Source organism: Stomoxys calcitrans, chromosome 4 (genome assembly GCF_963082655.1).
Source record: "Stomoxys calcitrans chromosome 4, idStoCalc2.1, whole genome shotgun sequence".
Classification (NCBI taxonomy): domain Eukaryota; kingdom Metazoa; phylum Arthropoda; class Insecta; order Diptera; family Muscidae; genus Stomoxys; species Stomoxys calcitrans.
The window spans coordinates 15,595,177-15,620,746 of record NC_081555.1 but is presented as its reverse complement, the minus strand read 5'-3'; the positions used below and the strand labels follow the sequence as shown (position 1 = coordinate 15,620,746).

General features: G+C 37.3%; 1 protein-coding gene across 1 annotated transcript in view; it reads right to left on the bottom strand.

Moving 5' to 3' along the window:
• Positions 1-25,570, bottom strand: part of LOC106088311 (uncharacterized) — a 227,333-nt gene that overhangs the window by 188,512 nt on the left and 13,251 nt on the right. Inside the window, exons 2-3 of the mRNA XM_059368310.1 lie at positions 9,242-10,595; positions 6,244-6,505 (exon numbers count right to left, since the gene is read on the bottom strand). Coding sequence (XP_059224293.1) covers positions 6,244-6,505; positions 9,242-10,565 — 1,586 coding nt within the window. The 5' untranslated portion in view covers positions 10,566-10,595. The remainder of the gene's footprint in view (positions 1-6,243; positions 6,506-9,241; positions 10,596-25,570) is intronic.

The following is a 25,570-nucleotide window of genomic DNA, read 5'->3' as shown; positions in this document are numbered from 1 at the left end:
TCGACTTTTAATTTTTATTTTTTGAAATTTTGCGATTTACGAAAGCATTTATGATTCGATTTTCATTTTGATTCACGATTGGATCGATGACAAACTCTGCTGCAGTACGTGTCAACTCTAATGATTCAGTTAAAAGCTGAGCCGAAAAGCTGGGCCGAACTTTGGATACCCACCACCTTGGGTATAAATGCAAACCACCTTTATGGCCCCTTAGCAGCTTTATCGAAAGATGGTCCGATTTGGACCAAATAAGACATGGACATTGAGTGGTCTAATAAGTACAAGTCATTATTCAATTTCGCAAAACCATATATTGGTCTTTTTAGTAGCTATATCGAAATATAGACCGATCTGAACCATATACGATACAGATGTCGAAAAGCCGAACATAAGTCACTGTCTTAAATTTCAGCGAAATCGGATTATAAATTTACTAAAAAATGCCCATCTAGAAATCATCTTTGCTCAAAAAGTATTTTGGTGATTTTTGTAAAAAATCGGGCAAAATTTATTTTTGGTTTTTAAAACATTTTTATCTTTAAAATTAGAAAAAAAAATATTAAGATATCTTTATTCGTTTATTTCTTTCGATTTGGCAGCCCGAACAATCTTTCGAAATGCCGAGGTGACCAACTTAAGGGTTCTGCCAAGTGCCATCCGGACCTCCTACGGCCTTTAAATTTGGCACATGATCTTGATAACACCTCAGCTCTAACCTTTTCAAAGAGTTATCTCTAACCGTTCTCAAATGGCCTATCTTTTACTAATTTTTTTCGATTATATCCCACTGTGCAACAATAGGAAGACTGGATGGAATAGTATAGGTTTTTTTGCAGATACCTGAGACGACATTTGAGGTCGAGTGCGAGGCACTGCTGCCAGCGGCACAGGCTTGAATTGACGGTAGGAAGGATATAAACGCCCTCTCTGAGGATGGCACGATCGGCATTGTTTGGGTGCCGGGCCAAAGCGGAGTAAGGTGGTCATGAAACAGCAGACCATTACGCAGTGAAGGCCAGAGGATTGCTGTCAATAAAATTGGTTAATCCAAAGCCTTTTGGGTTGAAGCAATCCGAGTTAAGGGCGTGGGCGACGAACTCGCATGTAACACTGTGGAACAGCGAAACGATGATTCTCGTATCACTTGAACCTCATTTTTAATACCATATTCGTTATGTAATCTCGAATACCTTTATTTGAGTCCCATGTTTTTTGGGGCGGGCCCCTTGCTAGTTACTCCCAATTTTTAATATTCGACAATCATATTCATACAAATGCAAAATGCAAATTAAGAAACAGGGGCAAACTTCTCACTTATCAATGAGTGCTGTCCGATTCAAGTTTAAGATCAATGATAAGGGGCCATATTGTCCCGATTGGTCAACTTTTGATTTTGGGCTTTACTTTTAGTGTGATTTTGGGCTTGGGGCGGCCTCTTAAGTACGGGGAGCCAATTTTTAATACCATATTCGTATTAATTTACCCAATCGGTAAATTTGTACTGCGGGGGAGTTTTGGGGGTGGGAAGGCCCCTAAGTTACCATGGAATCAATTTGTATGTCCGATTTGTACTCCTACTTCTAAATACCTTTCATTTAATACCCATATTGCCCAAAGCGATAAAAATTTTCTTTTGGGTGGTGTTTTTTGGGGGAGGGGGACCCCCCTACGCGCAGGGTGACATTTTTATGTCAAGTTCATACTTTACTCGTAATTACCTTTCATTTGATATTCACACTGTCCCAATCGGTAAAGATGTCCGCTCGGGTGGGTTTTGGGATGGGGCGTCCCTCGCAGGTTATTTGTATGCCAGATTCGTTATTTACTCCCGCATACTTTTCATTTGAAACCCATATTGTCCTTATCGTCCACTTTTGGTTTTTGGGTGGTGTTTTTGGGGTAACGGTGGAGAGTCCGCCCCCTTCTGTTATCAATAAATTATAAAGCCTATTCCTACTTCCTGACCATATTCGTAATCAACTCCCGAATACCTTTCATTTGAGTCCCATATTGTCATGATCGTCAAATAAACCTATTTTAAGGGGTTTCGGGCTGGGGCGTCCCCCCAGGTACTTGGACCCAATTTTTATTATGAAATTCGTACTTTACACTTCAATACCTATCATTTGAATCCCATATTGTCCCGGTCGGCCCCCTTTTGGGTAAGGGGGAGGGTCCGCTCCCCCTCCCGATATCAAAAAATTAAACAGCCTATATTTCCTTCCAGACCAAACTACACAATCTGTGAAAATTTCAAGGTAATCGGTTCAGCCGTTTTTGAGTCTATACGTAGCAAACGAACAAACAAACATACACAAATTGATTTTTTTATATAAGATAATACCCAAAATTCCTATTGATATATCCAAGCTACTCACCTTTATATGTTTTTGAAAACAACTCACCTTAGACAAAGTGCAAGACAATATTAGGAAACATTTTTTATTCAAAAGTGTTGTGCAATTAATTTTTTCCCTATAAGAAATAGGTGGCAACCCTATTTTATTCTCTATTTCAGCTCTCTCAATTAGCTGCCAATCAAACCTGTGGAATTCATGCGAAACAAATCTCTAGCCCAAGAGAAATCCTCAATCTCAGGGGAGTATTCAGCATTTCAATGTAAGCTGCATGCTATAAAGCCTACAGCTCTTCCTAAGCAAGCAAGCACACGCTCTCTCTCTCACTCTCACTCTCTCTTTATTCGTATGTTATACCTTCTCACACAAAATTTCTCAAACACTTGAAATTCTTCTTCTTTTTAACTTCCGCAGAATTGGAGGTAAGGAGTTACAGGCCCAATACCATAAAACCTTCATTGCAGTTTCATAATTAGTTGTGTATCTTGCTCTCACCAACACAAACTTTCTCTCTCATTTAATTACTTGACAAAAAAAATGTTATTCGTTTACATATTTGGTGAAGACCAAACTCTCTATCTCTTCCATTCTTTGACTTAAAACTCTCTCTCTCCCTCTGCCAAATCCACATTGTTTGTCTGTGCAAAATTATCTCATAAATATGACGTTGGCTAACTTTCTCCTTCATACTCACACACAGAGACACACATCCAGAGACGGTATTTAAACTTAAACATTTTTGAGTTTGTAAAATGTTTGCCCCTAGCTTTTAAAGGCAAGTCCCTTTTTCCCCTATAGAAATGGACGTCAAAAGCATATAACCATAAAGAAATGACCTCACAAGCGATTGCGTAGGCCATCATAAGGATATGGACAAACAAACCGGCAAAAGTAACAACAACAACAACGACAATGCCATAAGGCTAGCTATACACGTGTATGCATGCCATGGCACTAACACTAATACCATCACCGTTACCATTACCATTACCAACACCTACATCATAAGCTACAGGCCTAACAACATCAAAAATGTTGAAAGTAAGTATGTATTTAAAGGATTTGTTATGAGCCGACAATAATTAAATAATTTGTGACGAGACGAGGCGAGAAATAATTACATGGAGTAAATTGAAAGTTAACTCGAGAGGATGATGATATAAAAAACACAAAAGGACTTAGCAGTTGGGAGTGGGAAAAGGTATAATTTAAACACTTAATAAGGCAAAAGAGACAGCAAGCATAAATTAAAAGCAAATATAATTAAAAAAAAATCATAAAATATTTAAAATGTTCTCTGAATTATAAATTTGAAGTACCTACATCTCAGTTTCGCAATAATAAACAAGTAAAAAGGCGTTAAGTTCGGCCGGGCCGAACTTTGGATACCCACCACCTTGGGTATATATGTAAAACACCTTTCATCAAAATCCAGTGAAAATTGCATACCTTATGTCCCATAGCAGTTATAACGAAATATGTTCCGATCAAATACTAATAAGTTCAAGTCATTGTTCAATGGTGTATAACAAAATATTGGTCATTTTAGTAGCTATATCTAAAAATAAACCGATCTGAACCATATACAACATGGATGTCGAAAAGCCTAACATAAGTCACTGTGTCAAATTTGAGTGAAATCGGATTATAAATGCGTCTTTTTTGGGGCCAAGACTTTAAATCATGATATCAGTCTATATGACAGCTATATGCAAATCTTGATCGATCTAGACCAAATTGCAGAAATATGTGGAGAGGTTTAACTTAACTCTCTGTCCCAAATTTCGGCAACATCGGACAATAAATGCGGCTTTAATGGGCCTAAGACCCTAAATCGGCGGATCGGTCTATATATCTGCGATATCCAAATCTGGACCGATCTGAGCCAAATTGACGAAGGATGTCGAAGGGCCTAAGAAAACTCACTGTCCCAAATTTCAGCAAAATCGGATAATAAATGTGGCTTTTATGGGCCTAAGACCCTAAATCGGAGGATCGGTCTATATGGCAGCTATATCCAAATCTGGACCGATCTGGGCCAAATTGAAGAAAGATGTCGAAGGGCCTAAGACAACTCACTGTCCCAAATTTCAGCAAAATCGGATAATAAATGTGGCTTTTATGGGCCTAAGACCCTAAATCGGAGGATCGGTCTATATGGCAGCTATATCCATATCTGGACCGATCAGGGTCAAATTCAAGAAAGATGTCGAAGGGCCTAACACAACTCACTATCCCAAATTTCGGCGAAATCGAACAATAAATTCGCTTTTTATTGCCCCAAAACCTAGAATCTAGAGATCGGTCTCTATAGCAGCTATATCCAAATCTGGACCGATCTGTGTCATATTGCAGAAGTGTGTCAAGGGGCTAAACTTAATTCACTGTCCCAAATTTCAGCAAAATCGAATAATAAATGTGGCTTTTATGGGCCTAAGACCCTAAATCGGAGGATCGGTCTATATGGCAGCGTTATCCAAATTAAACCGATCTGAGCCAAATTGACGAAGGATGTCGAAGGGCCTAAGACAACTCACTATCCCAAATATGAGAAAAATCGGATAATAAATGCGCTTTTTATGGCCCCAAAACCTAAAGCCTAGAGATCGGTATATATAGCAGCTATATCCAAATCTGGACCGATTTGTGCCATATTGCAGAAGTGTGTCAAGGGGCTTAACTTAACTCACTGTTCCAAATTTCAGCAAAATCGGATAATAAATAAGGCTTTTATGGCCCTAAGACCCCAAATCGGAGGATCGGTATATATGGCAGCGTTATCCAAATCTGGACCGATCTGAGCCAAATTGACGAAGGATGTCGAAGGGCCTAAAACAACTCACTGTCCCAAATTTCAGCAAAATCGGATAATAAATGCGGCTTTTATTGGCCTAAGACCCTAAATCGGAGGATCGGTCTATATGGCAGCTATATCCATATCTGGACCGATCTGAGCCAAATTGACAAAGATGTCGAAGGGCCTTACACAACTCACTGTCCCAAATTATAGCAAAATCGGATAATAAATATGGCGTTTATGGGCCTAGGACCCTAAATCGGCGGATCGGTCTATATGGGGGCTATATCAATATATAGTTTGATATAGCCCATCTTCGAACTTTACCTGCTTAGGGACAAAAAAAGAATCTGTGCAAAGTTTCAGCTCAATATCTCTATTTTTAAAGACTGTAGCGTGATTTCAACAAACGGACGGACGGACATGGCTAGATCGTCTTAGATTTTTATGGTCATCAAGAACATATATATATACCTATAGGGTCGGAAATGGATATTTCGATGTGTTGCAAACCGAATGACAAAATGAATATACCCCCATTCTTCGGTGGTGGGTATAATAAGTTTTTAAGGCTCTTTAAAGATAATTTCTAAATATTTAAACCAATTTTTCGACTTTTTGCCTAAAACATTTTTTTTATTCACTTTTGTTTTGTAAAGAAAACACTTTTGATTTTTGGGGTGTTTTTTTTAAGTTTAATAAATTCTTTTCATTTTTCTGTTTTTTTTTTATAAAAATGTTTAAATATCTTTTTAAACAACGATTTCTAAACAAATTTTTCATGTTTTTATCTAAAAATATTTTTTTTTTGGAAAGAGTGATTTCCATACAAAATTTTTATGATTTTCATCTCAATATACTATTCTTGTGTTTTTTTTTTTATAAAGAAAACTCTTTTTGTTTTTGGGATGTTTTTCAAAATTTTATAATTTCCTTTCATTTTTTAATTTTTTTTTTACTTTTTTTATAATTTTAACTTATAATAAATCTCTTTCCACTTATTTAATCTCTAAAACTATTTCAAAGCAGCGTTTTTTGGTTTTTGCAGAGAAGCGTTTTTTCTTTCTTTAGAACTACGATCATACTCACTTATGCTGACGATCTCTATGCCACACGGACATTTGTAGACGATCTTCTGGTTTGATTTCTTCAACTGCTGCCGCTAAGTCGGACAAATCAAATTTAAAGCAATGATCAAAGTAGGGACGGTTCGAATGACGATGCACCACAGTGCGTTGAAAGTGTTGATTTTGATGCTGGGTTTCACCACGCATCAAGGCCACTTTGACATAAGCATTGAGTGTGTTGGCAGAGCTGCCATTGGAGCGCTGAAGATCACGGCAACGTATAACTGCAAAGAAAAGAAAAATATATTTTTATTAACTTTTGTTCGGAAAAGATATGAGGAGTCTCAAGGAAGGAAGTAGAAACAAGTAAAAGCATGCTAAGTTCGGCCGGGTCGAACCCACCACCATGGATTCTGCTAAAATATGGGAGCTATAGCTGGTTATAGACCGATTTAGACCGTACTTGGCACAGTTACTAAGAGTCATAACAAAACACTATATAGCCAAATCGGAAAAAAATCGCGTCTTGTAAGAGCTCAAGAAGTCAAATCGGCAGATCGGTTTATATGGGAGCTATATCAGGTTAAAGACCTGTTTAAAGCGTACTTAGCATAGTTATTGGAAGTCTTAACAGAACACTATATGGAAAATTTCAGCCAAATCGAACAACAATTGCGGTTTATATGGGAGCTATATCAGGTTATAGACCGATTTGGACCGTACTTGGCACGGGAAGTCATAACGGAATATTACATACAAAATTTGAGCCAAATCGCACAAAAATTGCAGTGTTTGCCGGGCCGCCCCTCCAGCAAAATACCCCCTGAAGAGGACAAATTTACCGACCATATCAATATGGGGTTCAAATGAAAGATCTTTGGAAGTAGAGCACGAATCTGATATCAACATTCGGGAAAAGGTGTCTATGGAGCCTCCCCACCCCCATGGCTCCCCCCCATAAGAAGTATTTGCTGACCATTGCAATATGGGGCTCAAATATAAGGTATTTTAGAGTGTAACACGAATCTGATATATTTTCAAGGCCAAGTCACTGAAATATTGGGCTGAAGATATTTGGGAATAGAGCTCGAATCTGATATCAATATTCGGGACCAACTGCCTGGTGGACGTCCCACCCCCATAACAACCCCCAAAATAGAACGTATTTGCTCAGCATGACAATTTGGAGCTCAAAGAGGGTGGAACACGATGTTGATAATTTTAACGCCCCATTCCCCAAACCGGACATTTTCGCTGACGAATATCGTGTTTAACGCAGATGCCTGCCATCACGTCCAAAACCTGCAATGCCCAAGGCCCAAGGATGAATACAATGCGTCTACCAACGCTCCCACATGTGGTAGTCCACACATGAGTACCAATTTGATCCAACGCATTTGGACGTGTTCACGTCCTTGGTTAGGAGCGGAGCACTACCTAAAACTCTTTCCGATCTATGGGTCACGGCACCCGGTTGAAAACTCAATTCCAAATTTCACTCTACGTACGGGCATTCCGTCAGTACATACCTCCAGCCCTCAAGTCTCCCACAGTCGCAGAGATCAGTCGCGGATAAGTTTCTCTGATGCAAAAATGCATTAAAGGAGTCATGTCCCGTCAGTATGAAGCCCAGACTTAGGCCGAAACCAAAGTCGCGTCATAAATAAATTTGTAAGTCACCCCACTATTGTCACCCGACAATTGTAACCCAACCATCAAGTTTTCCACCTATCAACAAGACGCTCCAAAAGGATTGCCTTGAGCCGCCTAACATCCGCATCTGCAAGCTCAGAACCAGTGAGCCAATCCTCACGCACTAATGGATTCCCTTTTCCACACTATACAGAACGGCCATGTAACTCACGAGTAAACCAAATGAAAGGAATTTGTGCTTAGAAAACGAATTTCATGTCCAATTTTGGGGTCAAGTATTTGGGGGAGGCCTCATCCCTCTCTCCTTAACAAGAGCACGAGGCTTATATTTTTTCAGAAGTAAGTGTTTGGGGTCCACCCGACTCCCCAAAGCACCTCTAAATCGGACATATTTACCGACCACGAATTTTATATCCAATTTTGGGGTCAAGTATTTGGGGGACGCCTCATCCCATAAACTCTTCTTAACTAGAGCATGAGGCTGATATTTTTCAGGGCTAAGTGTTTGGGTACCACCCGACTCTTCAAAGCACCTCTAATTCAGACATATTTACCGACTATAGCAATATGGGGCTCAAATGAAAGGTATTGGGAGGTAGAGCACGAAATTGATAATCACTTTCGAGACCAAGGTTCTTGCGCTAAACACCCCCAAACTTATATACTTGCCATAGCAATATGGGTCTCAAATAAAAGGTATTTGGGAGTAAAACACGAAACTGATATCCAAATGTGGGAAAAGTAGTTGGGGACAAAAAACGCAAATTGAAATTTTGAACACTAAGGAACTGGGGCAAACTTCTCACATATCAATGAGTGCAGTCCGATTAAAGTTTAAAGCTTTATGACAAGAGCCTCCTTTTTATAGCCCAGTCCGAACGGCGTGCCGCAGTGCGACACCTCTTTGGAGAGAAGTTTTTACATGGCATAGTACCTCGCAAATGTTGCCAGCATTAGGAGGGGAAAACCTCCGCTGAAAATTTTTTTCTGATGGTCTCGCCGGGATTCGAACCCAGGCGTTCAGCGTCATAGGCGGACATGCTAACCTCTGCGCTACGGTGGCCTCCAAGTTAGGAACCGCTTCTCCCCCAAAACACCCCCCAAAGAGGACAACTTTACCGCTCAAGGCAATATGGGGCTCAGATGAAAGGTATTTGAGATTAGAAAACCAATTTGATATCCAATTTTAAGGCCAAGTTTGGGGAATGAGACATCCCATAAACTCCCCTTAAACCAATGGCAATTTGGGGTTTAAATGATTTTTTTAATTTTTTCCAAATTTTGAAGAAATTAATTTTTCATTCCCTTACTCCTTTAAAGTTTTTATTTAATTTTTTTTTTTCACTTTTTCTAAACTTGGAACTCACCATGTACATTTAAAGTCTCATTGTCCAAATAGATGGCCACATCCAAAGATCCTCGTCCGCCCATATCCAAAGAGTTCAAAGAACAGCTACCACTGTAGTGCTCATTGCTAGAGCTGGCTATGGAAGAGGCCACCGAGCCCCTTTTGCTCTGACTATAGCTACCATCAGCATCCTCCTCACTGGCACATGAAAAGCTAAGGCAACGCTTAATGGCTTGTGATTCGCCCAACTCAGGAGTACTGCAGCGCTGTACACTATGGCCCACCTCAAAGGTCAGTTGTTGGGGAGGAGTATCCATATTCAATAAGGACAAATGATTTGCATGCTGCTGAAATGTGGGAGTCTCCGGACTGGGTATGCCATTGGGCAAGGTTAGGCCTATCATTTCTCTTTGAGGAGGACTGACCAGAAAAGTATTTCCCTCATTCTTCAGCCCCTTTTGATTTGCTTCAGTTTCTTCTATTCTTCTTTGGCGATTTTCTTTGCCTTGTTTCTTATCGGTATGTTTGGGATTTTTTCTTCTTACCACCCGTTGACGCTTCAAATGCTGTGGTGTTCTCACCTCCATTTCGTGTATGCTCTCATCTTTATCCTGCTCTTTTTCCACTTCCTTTTTGGGCTTTTCGGGAGTCTTTTGTTTGCATATCTCTTTGACATCCTTGCGAGCACTTTCAATAATGGCATCCAGCATGCGATCCAAGGTAACATCACCCATACGCGAGGAAGACAAAGATTCTTCCTTGATTTTATTGCGAAAACGCAAGCGTGACAAGGGTGTTATATCATCCTCCAAGGCAAAATCATCGGAAAAACGGGAGCCCAGATGATCATTTAAGTTGGGAGATCTTTCCAGTTGTAGAGAGGCTCTTCTTAAATTTCTTCGTTTTATGTTAATGGATGGTGCTGGAGGTGGTGGTGTTGGAGTATCATCTGTGGAACGTCTAGGACTTTTGCCATTACTCAAGTCCTGCAAAGCACTCAAACTGGTGTTGCCAAAGGATTGACGCATGAAGTGTACCCCAAAATTTTCTTTGTTATGATTTCCAGTTAGGGAATTGCGAGATCTGCGTCTCTCCTCTCCCAAGGCACTGTCTAGCTGATTATCCAAAGAGCGACGATGTAAACGTCTTTCCAAAGTATGAGTCATGGTAGGCATTTTTGAAGTTAAATTTCTTGAAGAATATTCAGGCGAAGCAAAAAAGTTGTTAGAGTAAGAGATTTTTTTAATTTGAAGATTTGAAGGACTTTCCAGAGAAGGATTAGCAACAGATGAATGTAGAAGTTGAAGAGATTTACGCTGTTGTTGGCGGGTCCACTTTAGCATTGAATGTTGGATTTTTTTAAACGAGGGTTTCTATAAATAAACAAAAAAAAAATAAAAGGTGAAAAAATTAAATAAAATGAAATAAAATAAAATGAAGCAAAATAAAATAAAGTAAAGTAAAGTAAAATAAAATAAAATAAAATAAAATAAAATAAAATAAAATAAAACAAAATAAAATAAAATAAAATAAAATAAAATAAAATAAAATAAAATAAAACAAAATAAAATAAAATAAAATAAAATAAAATAAAATAAAATAAAATAAAATAAAATAAAATAAAATAAAATAAAATAAAATAAAATAAAATAAAATAAAATAAAATAAAATAAAATAAAATAAAATAAAATAAAATAAAATAAAATAAAATAAAATAAAATAAAATAAAACAAAATAAAACAAAATAAAACAAAATAAAATAAAATAAAATAAAATAAAATAAAATAAAATAAAATAAAATAAAATAAAATAAAATAAAATAAAATAAAATAAAATAAAATAAAATAAAATAAAATAAAATAAAATAAAATAAAATACAATAAAAATAAAATAAAAAAAATAAAATAAAATAAAAAAAAATAAAATGAAATAAAATAAAATAGAATAAAGTACAATAAAATAAAATAAAATAAAATAAAATACAATTATAGAGGTTTTATTGCGTAGACAGGTTTACCAAAATATCAGCCTTAGTAAATCAAACCCGCAACAAGATTTCTATGCAAAACGTTATAGATTTATTGGTGTAAATGAAAAATTAATACTTTACGGTTGAATTAAATTCGTTACTGCCTCAGGCATTCACACAAGTGACTGCTTTCGCTTTCGCCAAGTGCTGTTTGCCGTCGGCAAAGTACGATTAAAGACAACCGGCCACGCTAATGCGTTTCCATGAAGCCTTAGCTCATACCTCAACGAATGTTTCCAAAAAAAATCAAGACAGACTTAAGCATTGCAGTGCCTTTTATAGGAAACCATGTTTGAGATAAACAATATTACTTAAGCATATTTCAATAAGAGTAAAAGAAACTGTTCCTGAGAAACATTACTATTAAATTATTGTCTCACAAGCGAGAATGTAATGACTGTAAAAATTACAATAACAACAGGCACAAAAAGACTCTATTACATTGCGTTACATTGCAAAAGTAACACTCAATGAGTTTCTCACTCTATCTCTCTCTCTTTTTAAAACTGGGAACAGTCATGCGCATTAGATCACATTCTTCTTGATCAACCAGGAACAGTCATGAGAACACAAGCACATTCTTTCTTGATCAGCGAAATTTGACTCAAAATAAATCTAACACACTGCAATGCAAAAGTATGTGTTAAAGTAAATTAAAAGACGTTAACATTTAATAATATGAAAGAAAAACACAATGAACAAGTAAAAATATTAATATATAACTGCTACATTCTCCCCCTTTGGAGTGCGAAGACGGCTCGGGAGCACGACAACCACCTAGGACTTTCTTGGTCTTCCCCGTTTGCGTATTGGATGAACAGGATTTGGCATCACATTACAGTTGTCATCTCTGAATAAAGTTAAAGCTGATGCATGGTAGGTACCCAAAGGCATATTTATGTTGTTTGGAGCAGCAATCTCGTAGGATGTAGAGCCAATTTTCTTGGTTATAACATAGGGGCCATCTCTTTTGGGTATAAACTTGGCAGTTAGGCCTTTCGATGATTGACTTAGGACATGCGTGTTGACCATAACAGTAGTCCCAACATCAAAACTCGGTTGAGGTCTTCGGTGAGAATCGTAAGCGTTCTTGTTGTCATCTTGGCGATGCTGTTCAGATTCTTGAGCATCTTTATAAATTGTAGACAAATTCTGAAGATACGTAGAAATTTGGGGTAAAAAGTTTTCGCCTTCTACAATGGACCGTAGATCTTTATTAACGTCATCAATGGTTCTTAGTTCACGTCCAAATGTTAGGAATGCGGCAGTAAACCCTGTTGTCTGGCATTTGGCGGTATTCATGGCGAATCGAATAGCACTGAGGTGATTGGCCCATGCATTGTGGTGACACTGCACTAAGATTGCCAACTGTGCCTTCATATCACGATTTTTGCGTTCAACTGGGTTGGCTTGTGGGTGGTAGACCGGTGTGAATTGTTGTTGTATTTTGAAGCAAAATGTTACTTGTTGCATTATGGCAGAAATAAATTGGACACCATTATCAGTTTTAAGTCGCCTTGGTACTCCATAGCGTAGAAAGACCTCCTCGATAAGTAACTTAGCACACATTTCGGCGGTAGCTTCTTTAAGTGGAAATAGCTCAATCCATCGGGATGCAACATCTTCAGCTATTAGGATCCACTGATATCCTTCATCTGTTGTGGGCAACGGGCCAAAGAGGTCAACAGCTAGCACTTCAAATCGTTGTTTGCAACTCGTGGTTTTCATAAGACCTGCTGGTTTGACATTAGATGCCTTAAACCGCTGGCATTCAATACAAGATTTAGTATATTTTGTTATTTCGGCTCTCATGCCTGGCCAAAAATATCTACTAGCAATTCTTTGTATAGTTCGTTCTGCACCATAGTGTCCTGCCGTACTTTCATCATGATATATCTTTAATATATCAGATCGTTCATGTTCTGGAACTACTAATTGCGCTTCATCTGATTCATCATTATTATATCGATACAATACTCCATCGTTCATAACATAGCCACGATTGAGCCAGTGGCTGAGGTTTTCATCCTCGCTTTCTATGCATGTTATGATTTGTTTTAAAAGGTCGTCCTTCATCTGTTCTTCACGTACGTTTTCAGGATTTTTGTGGGGAAAATCGATCTGAAAGCTAAATAGATTAACGGCATCAGGTTCTTCAACATTTCCATTGGGTCTAGATAGCATATCTGCTACAGAATTACTTTTCCCAGGGGTATATTCAACGCGAAAGTTGTATTGCTGAATTTGTAGGGCCCATCTGGCTAAACGACCAACTGGACACTTCATAGTGAGCAGCCACTTTAGGGGCTGATGGTCGGTCATCAGTATTATTTCAGCGCCTTCAATGTATCCCCGAAACTTTGCGCATGCCCATACAATTGCGAGTGCTTCTCTTTCCGTCGTTGAATAATTTCTTTCCGCATTTGAAAGCAATCTGCTTATGTATTCAATAGGGTGTTCATCGGGCCCCTCCCCCTGGATTAGCACCGCACCGAGTGCAAAAGAACTTGCATCCGTCTTTATAATAAAAGGAATTCCATCTCGAGCTTGTCGTAGAACAGGAGGGGTTATAAGCTTTCTCTTTAATTCTTGAAAAGATTTTCTTTGAATATCTCCCCATAACCAGGATGAACCTTTTTTGGTTAGATCTGTAAGGGGCTTGGCTATCTGGGCGTAGTTATCAATAAACTTTCTGTACCAAGAACAAGTTTGAATGAAAGATATTAGTTCCTTCACATTTTTCGGCTCCCTTTTCTCGGATATTGCTAAAGTCTTTGCTGAATCAATCGCAATGCCATCCAGTGTTAGAATATGACCTAGGTATTTAACTTCGCGGCAACAGAATTTGCATTTCGACCTGTTTATTCGAAGTTTAAATTGCTCTAAACGAAAAAACACCAGATTCAAGTCGCGTAAATGATCATTAAAAGTTGGGGAACAGATAATAAGATCATCCAAGTAGGCTAATATAAGCATATCCTTTAATCCGATTTTGAACCGATCAATCAATCGTTGAAATGTAGCTGGGGCATTTCTCAAACCAAAAGGCAGCCTTGTGAATCGAAATAGTCCAAAAGGTGTAATGAAACAGGTCTTGTCTCGATCTTTTTCATTCACAGCGATTTGGTAATAGCCGCTCTGCAGATCCAACGTGGTCATAAACTTGGTGCTCTTTGCAGCATGAAGAAGGTCATCAATACGTGGCAGTGGATACCTATCTGGTGTGGTTATATTATTTAATTTTCTGTAGTCAACACAAACTCGTATACCACCATCTCTTTTTGGCACCATTACGACAGGCGAGGCCCATGCAGATTCACATTCTTCGACTATACCCAATTCCAGCATTTGGTCTACTTCTGTTTTAAGTTCTCTTGTTTTAGCAAAGGACAGTCTGTATGCAGCTGAAGCTATGGGCTGATGATTGTCCGTATTTATGAAATGTTCCATGTACGGAGTTGGTTCGCCAATTCCGCCAAAAATAGTGGCATGTTTTTGCAAAATACGCTCCAATTCATGTCTTTCATGCTGAGCAAGGCACTCACCATCTGATGGTTTTAAAAACTTGAAATCCACCATCAAAATTGGTGTGAATATCGAGTCGATATAATCGTCATCGTACTCAAAGCTGGCAACCAGCTCAGAACTGGCGTTTCGAACCGGTGTGTCCTTTTCATTTTCAGGTAAACAATCTTTGAAAATTGCCTGAATTGAGTGAGGCGAATAATCATTTCCGGTTATGTCAGGGCCAAAGTTTTCAAATTCGAACAAGTGGACTTGGCGGTTATAACGCTTTGGTGTTGTTGGTTCGCATTCTTGCGACTTCCTTTTACCGGCCTCAGAAGAATTTTTGACGACCTTATTTGTATTCGCCGTTTTTATGGTCTCCAGCAAGTTTAAATTTAACGGTAACAAATCCGGAAACTCAAAATGTACGCCAGGATCGTCTTCAAAACACCAATATCCTTGGCCCATATTTAGAATAATTGCTGCCTGTTCTAGGAAATCTGCCCCTAATAATGTTCTATTGTCCGGAGCATTGGGCAGTATAACAAACTGTATGTTAAATGATTTTCCTCCTATTGCAATTTTACACACCGTGGACAAACATTCTTGGACGGATCTACTTCCGTCGGCCAAAGAAATCTCCATTCGAACTTTATTGTAAATGCAATCATGAAAATCCATAATTTTCTTTAGGTTCGCACTGGCTATACTGGTTCGAGCTCCAGTATCGAGATAAGCTTGCCCAGGGACACCGAACATCTGAATGTTGGCAACTGGAATCTCTCTTCCGACTAGGCGCATTGACATATTATTAAAATGGACATGTCCTTCAGGATTCTGCTGCTTTTTAGCACCACTGCAATTTGGGCAATTAGCACGAACATATCCTGGCATATTACATCCATAGCATGCCAATTTTGGTTTGGCCGTGGTCGTTTGGGCTATAACATTAGCTTCTTGCCTGGCCTCGGCATCAAATTTTTCTTTTTTGAAGCAATTGTCTCTTGTATGTCCTTTCTTTCGACAGTATGTGCATCGGACTGGACCACCGACGGACGGATTTTCGGTATTCACAGGTTTACCACGCTCATTAATAGCATCTTCGGCTTCTCGTGCATCCTTTAGCAACTCGTCGAAGTTGGCCACTTTGTGACGAAAAACTCTGTCTCGAATCTGGACATGAAGCATACCGAACAAAATATCAATTTGATCGCTTTCTAGAGGAATTTTGGGAAGTTTCGCAAACAAAGCCCTTTTCTTCCGTATAAATGTGTCCGTTGCTTCGTTTTTCTGCTGCTTTGCTTCAAAGATCTCTGCATATATACGCCATGCAGGTTTTGGTGGGCAAAACGATTCACGGAGCATTCTCACAACATCTTCAAACTTTCTCGCCTTGTTCTTCACACCACTCCACCACTCAGAAGCGTCCCCCAGCAACAACATCGGCATGCTATTGATAGCATCATCATCTTCTATCTTCTCTACCGTTTTAAAAGTGGTTATAGCTGCTATGAATTCTTCAAGCTTGACAGGATCTCTTTCGCCGTTGTAGCGAGCCGTACAGTGACTATAGGTTCCAGACTTTACATTGGCTTTTGCTACCGCTTGCATAAGCCTTTCAAACTGCTCAGTAGTTAAGGAAGGATTTGTAGACATGGTTAGTCTTTGACTACTACGTAAAGTTTTAGAATTTTTCATTCAAATGGGGTTAACACAGGCCACTAGGGTTGGGCGCCAAATTTATAGAGGTTTTATTGCGTAGAAAGGTTTACCAAAATATCAGCCTTAGTAAATCAAACCCGCAACAAGATTTCTATGCAAAACGTTATAGATTTATTGGTGTAAATGAAAAATTAATACTTTACGGTTGAATTAAATTCGTTACTGCCTCAGGCATTCACACAAGTGACTGCTTTCGCTTTCGCCAAGTGCTGTTTGCCGTCGGCAAAGTACGATTAAAGACAACCGGCCACGCTAATGCGTTTCCATGAAGCCTTAGCTCATACCTCAACGAATGTTTCCAAAAAAAAATCAAGACAGACTTAAGCATTGCAGTGCCTTTTATAGGAAACCATGTTTGAGATAAACAATATTACTTAAGCATATTTCAATAAGAGTAAAAGAAACTGTTCCTGAGAAACATTACTATTAAATTATTGTCTCACAAGCGAGAATGTAATGACTGTAAAAATTACAATAACAACAGGCACAAAAAGACTCTATTACATTGCGTTACATTGCAAAAGTAACACTCAATGAGTTTCTCACTCTATCTCTCTCTCTTTTTAAAACTGGGAACAGTCATGCGCATTAGATCACATTCTTCTTGATCAACCAGGAACAGTCATGAGAACACAAGCACATTCTTTCTTGATCAGCGAAATTTGACTCAAAATAAATCTAACACACTGCAATGCAAAAGTATGTGTTAAAGTAAATTAAAAGACGTTAACATTTAATAATATGAAAGAAAAACACAATGAACAAGTAAAAATATTAATATATAACTGCTACACAATACAATAAAATAAAATAAAATAAAATAAAATAAAATAAAATGAAATAAAATAAAATAAAATAAAATAAAATAAAATAAAATAAAATAAAATAAAATAAAATAAAATAAAATAAAATAAAATAAAATAAAATAAAATAAAATAAAATAAAATAAAATAAAATAAAATAAAATAAAATAAAATAAAATAAAATAAAATAAAATAAAATAAAATAAAATAAAATAAAATAAAATAAAATAAAATAAAATAAAATAAAATAAAATAAAATAAAATAAAATAAAATAAAATAAAATAAATTGAAATAAAATAAAATAAAATAAAATAAAATAAAAAAAAATAAAATGAAATAAAATAAAATAAAATAAAATAAAATAAAATAAAATAAAATAAAATAAAATAAAATAAAATAAAATAAAATAAAATGAAATAAAATAAAATAAAATAAAATAAAATAAAATAAAATTAAATAAAATTAAATAAAATAAAATAAAATAAAATAAAATAAAATAAAATAAAATAAAATAAAATAAAATAAAATAAAATAAAATAAAACAAAATAAAATAAAATAAAATAAAATAAAATAAAATAAAATAAAATAAAATAAAATAAAATAAAATAAAATAAAATAAAATAAAATAAAATAAAATAAAATAAAATAAAATAAAATAAAATAAAATAAAATAAAATAAAATAAAATAAAATAAAATAAAATAAAATAAAATAAAATAAAATAAAATAAAATAATATAATATGAAATAAAATTAAGAAATAAGAATGTCAAATAAAATTTTTGTTATATCCAACATGGTCTAATGACCTTCCGAATATTTCTATATTCGGTTGTATTCGTTTAGCCTAGACATAAACCCTTAGTGGTAACTTGTAGCTTATAATACAGTGGTGGTTTTTTCTACCATCATGGGTGAGTTTGTCAAAGGGGCAAGAGAGAAAGTATAATAACCATTATTTTTGCCCAAAACCTAGCAACCACTATTTCTTCAATGTATATGTATTGTATTTACTGTGTGTTTTCTTGCCGACATATGATGGATTACCGCCATAATCCTCTATTTGTTTAGACATGTAAATAAGGATTATGTTGTCCTGGTTTATTTGAACTCTACTTCGATATAGGTGATAATCTTTAAGAAATTTACAAACATAGCGTAGGCAAACATACACAAATGATGTCGAAAGGAATGGGGGTGGGTAAGACAAACACCTTGGGTGCCTGAAAAGGTATCAAAAAGTAGCTCTAGAAAAAGGTAAAAATATCTTAAAATATGAAATATTTTTTAATTTTATAAAAAAACAGAACAGTTCCCTTTACTTTTCCTAGAAAAGGTTTTGCTTACAATTATCTCTACGAAAAGAGCAACAATAGTTTTTTTGTTGCCTAAGGCTTTTGTTCTTACCGCCACAATCTTTTTTGCAACATGAAACACAGTCAAAGAAGATTGTCTTTTGTAATTGTTTGGTAGAAAACAGAAACCGCTTTGCTAACATAAGGCAACATCAAAGAGATGACGAAAAGAAAGAAAGGAAGGATGTAGAGGGCGAAGTTCTAGCAAAGTCTTTTCACAGTTTTTATACCCACCACCGAAGGATGGGGGTATATTCATTTTGTCATTCCGTTTGCAACACATCGAAATATCCATTCCCGACGCTATAAAGTATATATGTTCTGGATCAGCGTAAAAATCTAAGACGATCTAGACATGTCCGTCCGTCTGTCTGTTGAAATCACGCTACAGTCTTCAAAAATGGAGATATTGAGCTGAAACTTTGCACAGATTCATTTTTTATCCATAAGCAGGTTAAGTTCGAAGATGGGCTATATCGGACTATATCTTGATATAGCCCGGAACAACTGCTATCATGAACTAATAAAGACAAATATGGAGATCCTATAGATCTAGCCTTTTGGTAGAAATTTTTGGGTTCAAATCCTGTCAAGAACATGTTTTAGCTTATGTAATTTTTGAAAAATGCTCCAAAATCTAAATCGAATCGCAAAATTTTTTTTAAATTTTTTATGGAACATAATTTGACAAAATTTCGTTAGAAAAAATTTTCACAAAATATTCCACTGAAATGAAAACTTCACATTTTGTTGAGCGATAAAATTTTCACAAAATTTTGCACAGATATATAATTATGAAAAATGTTGAAAAATAAATAAAATCACAATAAATAAAATTTTACACATTTTTTAAACTAAAAAAAAAAAATATTAAATCTTTCTCAAAAAAAAAAAAAAAGGTATTTTAAAAAGTTTTTTTTTTAAAAAAAGTAAAATTTTTACAACAATTAAAAAAAAAAAATAAAATTTTAACGATAATTTCGATACACACGAAAATTTACAAATAAAAGCGTGCAATGTTGGGCCAGGCCGAATCTTACAAAGCCTCCACCATGGATCGCATTTGTCAAGTTCTTTGGCCCAAATCTCTTCACATAAAAACAAAGGATAATGGAAAAGATTGGGGCCAAACTAGCTAGTTTTGGCTGTTGGAGACCAAAATGGAACTCATTGTGCAATATTTCAACCAAATCGGATAAGAATTGCGTCCTATTGTGGCTCAAGACAAAAAAAAATGGGAAATCTATTTCTATGGGAGCTATATCAGGTCATGAACCGATACAGGCCATATTCAACACATATGTTAAAGGCCATGCAAGAAGTCGTTATGCAAAATTTCAGCCAAAACTTGTTTAGAATTGCGCCCTATAGTGGCTCAAGAAGTTTAATCGCGAGATCGGTTTATATTGGAACTAATCAGTTTGTGAACCGATTTGGGCCATACCTAGCGCTGTTTTCGACAGTCAAACCAAAACACTTCTTGCCAAATTTCAGCCAAATCGGATAATAGTTGCGCCCTCTAGAGGCTCACGAAGTCAAGATCCGAGATCAGATTATATGGTAGCTACATCAGGCTATGAACCGATTTGACCCATTCTTGACGCAGTTGTTAAAAGTTAAAACAAAAAACCTTAATGCAAAATTCAACCAAATCGAGTAATAATTGCGCCCTCTAGCGGCTCAAGAAGTTAAGATCCGAGATGAGTTTATAAGGGAGATATATCAGATTATGAACCGATTTTGGCCATACTTGCCACAGTTGTTGATGGTCGAACCAGAACGCTCCGTGCAACATATCAGCCAATTTGGATAGTAATTGCGCCCTCTAGCGGCTTAAGAATCCATATTCGAGATCGGATTATATGGGAGCTATATCAGGTTATGAACCGATTTTGGCCATACTTGCCACAGTTGTTGATGGTCGAACCAGAACACTCCGTGCAACATATCAGCCAATTTGGATAGTAATTGCGCCCTCTAGCGGCTTAAGAAGTCAAGATCCTAAATCGGTTAATGTGGGAGCTATATTAGGTTATAAACCGATTTAAGCCATGCTTGGCACAGTTGTTGATGGTCAAACTACAACACTTATTGCAATATTTAAGCCAAATTGGATAGTAATTGCGCCCTCTAGCGGCCTAAGAAGTCAAGATCCTAAATGGGATTATGTGGGAGCTATATCAGGTTATGAACCGATTTATACCATACTTGGCAGAGTTGTTGGAAGTCAAAATATAAAACTTGTTGTGAAATTTTAGCTAAATGGATACGTATTGCGCCCTCTAGTGGCTCAAGAAGTTTAATCGGGAGATCGGTTTATATAGGAGTCATGTCAGGTTATGAACCGATTTAAGCCATACTTGGCTTAAAGTTGTTGATAGTCAAACCAGAACACTCTGTGCAAAATTTCAACCAAATCGGATGCGAATTTCGCCCTCTAGAGGCTTAAGAAATCAAGATCCGAGATCGGTTTATGTGTGAGCTAATCCGATTTGGACCATACTTAGCAGAGTTGTTGGAAGGTCGGAAGTCAAAATATAACACTTGGTGTGAAATGTTAGCCAAATCGGATACGATTTGCGCACTCTAGAGGCTCAAGGAGTCAGGATCCGAAATCAGTTTATATGGCAGCTATTTTAAACACCTAGCTTCACTTTTTCGAAAGTTAGCGTGCTTTCAACAGACATGCAGGCAGACAGACTGACGAACGGATGGACAGAAATGGCTAGATCGACTTAAATCGGTCACACACGCTCTCACTTGCCGCACCTATTCTCCCTTAGTGCGTACGAAGTCCTATGTCATCCATAATGACACCGAAAGCCATACTGACCACTTTGGAAGCTCCTCTCAGTAAATGCCAAGTTCATCAATGTTTCGAACCCCATAAGGGATTTTTGTCTTCCTATTGAACATTTTACTATTCCAGTGCTCTATGCGGTTTCGTTGCCCACGCCCTCAACTCTGTGACGTCACAAAAGGTTTCACCAAATTTATTGATGTCAGTCCTCTGGCCTATACAGCCAAGTCGCCAGCATTTTCGTTACCCTTTACTCTGTTATGACCCGGCACCCAAACAATGCGGATCGTGCCATCAAAGAATGTTTTAATTGCCTTTTTACACTTCAAGACTTTTTGTGACTCTACTGACATGGTTGTCTGAAAACATACCGGAATTTCTTCTAGGAATGTGCCTATTTAAAGTTATTTTTCCGGAGCTATGGAAGAGACAAAAGCTGGGTGCTCATAGGCAAGAGCAAAGGTGATACAACATCCCGATCATAATACAGGCCACTTTGTATGCTGTAGCGACTTATAAAGCCACGGCTCCAGGACGTAATTATTGCGGGTGGTGGACTCTCAATGAGAGAACATGGCTTCTGGGCAGAAATGTCCTTGATCGGAGTTCTAGGGGATGTAGTGGAGATGGGTAGAGTCGGTTAGGCAAAGGAACCACTATTCTAGGCCTATTGTCCTCTTAGCCACACTGGATATGAAGAACGCATTCCATAGCCTCAGATATTCTGACGTCCCACAAGCATTCAGTGAGGACTTTAATATACCAGCGTATTTGATAAAAATAATGAGAAGTTACTTGCATAACAGGGTACTAATTCTCAGCATGGAACGAGTGAATATGAGGTCACATCAAGAGCGGCGCAAGGCTCCAACCTTGAACCGGTTCTTTGAAATGCCAGTTATGATGGAAAATACTACGCACTGAAATGGCAGATGGAAACGTTCTAGTAGGATATGCTGCGCAAATTCTTTCACTGCGAGAGCTGGATTTAAAGACAGCCATTGGCGACGTTTCGCCTGGTACAATAGTCCAGAGTATGCTGGAAGACAAGAAGAACTAGGAGGCGGTAATGAGATACTTCGAACAAGTACTGCGCAGGAAGAAGATAGACATGAACGCAGCGCCGTAGAGTATCAATGTCGAGGTCTGGACGCAAACACAACGAAGATGATATGGAAAATCACCAAATATGGGGGCCCACCTCAAAGCAATGCGAAAGCGGTTCGGAGATGGAATTAATCACCAGGGGTGACACAGGAAAATCACCAAATATAAGGTCCACCTCGAAGTAATCCGAATGCGGTTCCGAGGTGGAATTTATTCCTAAGGATGAGACAGGGTGGGTTTTTAGCTGGTATTGTTGATTACGGAGTTCAGCATAAGGCGAGAGACGCACTTTGCACATGCGTAAAGAATTGTTCCGTCCGCCTGACACATAAAAGAAAATGCGTGGTTTTTATAACCACCATGGCCGCACATAAAGATGTTTCCATTCGAAGCTCTCGCTTTAACATTCCGTGATCGCCCGCATCTCTGCCTGTTATTATAGTTAGACAGTCGGAAACATATCTCAACAGATCATTCCCTGTGTCCTCAATATAGACCCCAAGACCCACTCTGTACTTCACCTTTGATCCATTCAGGTAGCATAAACTTCCCGATGGCAATACCAGGGTGCCATCATTCTAAGGCCGTGTCGCTGACAGCAGTGCCTCGCATTTGACCTCAAGTGTTTTTTCAGTTATCCGATCCGAAACCTCTTCCATTTCAGCCATGTTTCTTAACGTTGCCTCTTTATACCGTATGACCTGCTCTTAATCTCTATCTATAATAAAACTTTTCCCTAATGTTACATAAATTCTCCTTCGCAATCAACCAAGCTACTGAGGTGTAAGTTTATTGGTCTAACTACGCTCTTGCAGAGCCATCTTATGATTCATTCCTTATATAGAGCATGTCCAAACCTTCTCAGTACACTCCTGAATATGGAACTTCCAGTGCAATTTTCTATCTAAGATCACTACTAAGATTTTGACCTTGCCGGATATCGAAATCATTCAGTTGAGGAAAAGTGGCGCCTTAAATTGGCCCACTTTGGTCATCTTCATAAACAAGCAGATCTCTGACTTCTCTAGGTTTACATTCAGACTCCCAGGTCTAGCCCACAGATTTGCCAACTCGAAGACCCTTTCGACCCTCTGATTGAAGCACAACTTACCTGTGCTAATAGATTTCTAACAAAAATGCTGTCCGTAATGGTTTTTGCCTAGAGTCCTTTCACATTGATGTTTGCTATTTTTTCCCCTCATCATAGGCCAAAAGGTAATTATGATTGTTGTTGTTTTTGATGTCATGGTTTACCTCGCACCTTCTTGTACTATTTATCTAGGTAATTGTAGCCATTGTCCTCGCTCACTCACTCAAGATGCTTCTTGTTCATAGAGTTGTTATCCTTGATGGCTAGTAATTGTCTGTATCCTATGACAGGCACATAACAATTACCTTTGCAATTGTTGTTGTTGTGTGTCCATATTAAAGATGACATTGAATGACAGCTGTCATGTTGACAGGACACTTTATGAATGATGTTGGAAATGCTTAATGATTTTAAAGTGAACATTAAATGTGTGGACATTTGTTATTAACCAAACGCAATTTTCTTTTTCAAGTACCTTGGTCACATTGAGTCAAGGTAACATTGCCGGGAGCAAAGATTTTCTTATTAAAGAAATTTTAAAAATTAAAAATCGATTTATTTTTAACACCTGGTTGGTTTTGTTGATGGCTTTATACACAATAGAATAAATAGGAGCAAGGGAACAACATAAGGACATGTTAAGATGAGTAGGAAAAAAGTTAATATATGAGATTTTTTATGGATTTCATATCTGTTTACTGCCGTATTCACAAAACTTAACCCATTAGCGACTGACCCTCCATTCCATTCTCCAATTTTGATGAAATTTCATATTTCTCCTTAAAGAGAAATTTATAAAAAATTTTTTTGCAAAATATTATTTTTTTTGTATTGCTTAAGCCACAATGTTTTTACAAAAAAAAAAAAAAAATTATGGACCCTTCCCCTTACCACAAAACTACGACCCAAAAATAAAAGTCAACCGATCGGGACAATATGGGACTCAAATGAAAGGTTTTCAGGAGTAGAGCACGAATTTCATATTAAAAATTGGGGCCAAGTAACTGGGGAGCCGCCCCAACCCCAAAACCCCCTAAAATAGGTTTGTTGGACGATCATGACAATATGTGACTCAAATGGAAGGATTTCGCGAGTAGATTACCAAAATGGTTAGGAAGGAGGAATAGGCTTTATAATTTGTTGATATTGGAAGGGGGCGTAACCCTAAAAACACCACCCAAAATCAAAAGTGAGCTGATAACAACAATATGGGTATAAAATGAAAGGAAATGAGGAGTAGAATACGAATATGGTTTTAAAAATTGTGTCCAAGTACCCAGAAAGTCGCCCTAACCCCAGAACTCCTTTAAGCAGACAAATTGAATGTGCATTCGGGAATAGACTACAAAACTGGCAAACAAAATCAGGTGGAAGTATAGGAGGTCATACCATACCATGACTTCTATTCGTGACATAGATGCTCACAAATGTCAACAATATTAGGAGCGGATAGATACCACTTAAAATTTTTCCTATTCTATCGAAATTTGGCAGGAAGAATTTTCTTTTGACTTTCGACATTATGGGAGAATTTCATAGAAATCGGCTGAGATTGAGATATAGCTGTCATTTATGTATATCGCCCGATTTTCACGTCTAGAGCCACTGCATGCGCCAAAGTTTTGCACAACGGTTTTCTCGACGAGTACCCGAGAAGTTTGCTTGAAATCGGTTCAGATTTAGGTATAGCTCCCATATATATGTTTGTTCAATTTTGAGAAATGTTGCAATAAAGTGCTCATTTGTTAACCGATTGTCTCGTAATTTGGCAGTAGGGTTTTACTTATAACTTTTGACATTACTGGTGAATATAATAGTTATCGGTTCAGATTTAGATATAGCTGTCATATATGTATATCGCTCGATTTTCACTTCTAGAGCCACTGCAAGCGCATTTTTGACCAATCTTGCAAAAATTTTGCACTACGCTTTTTT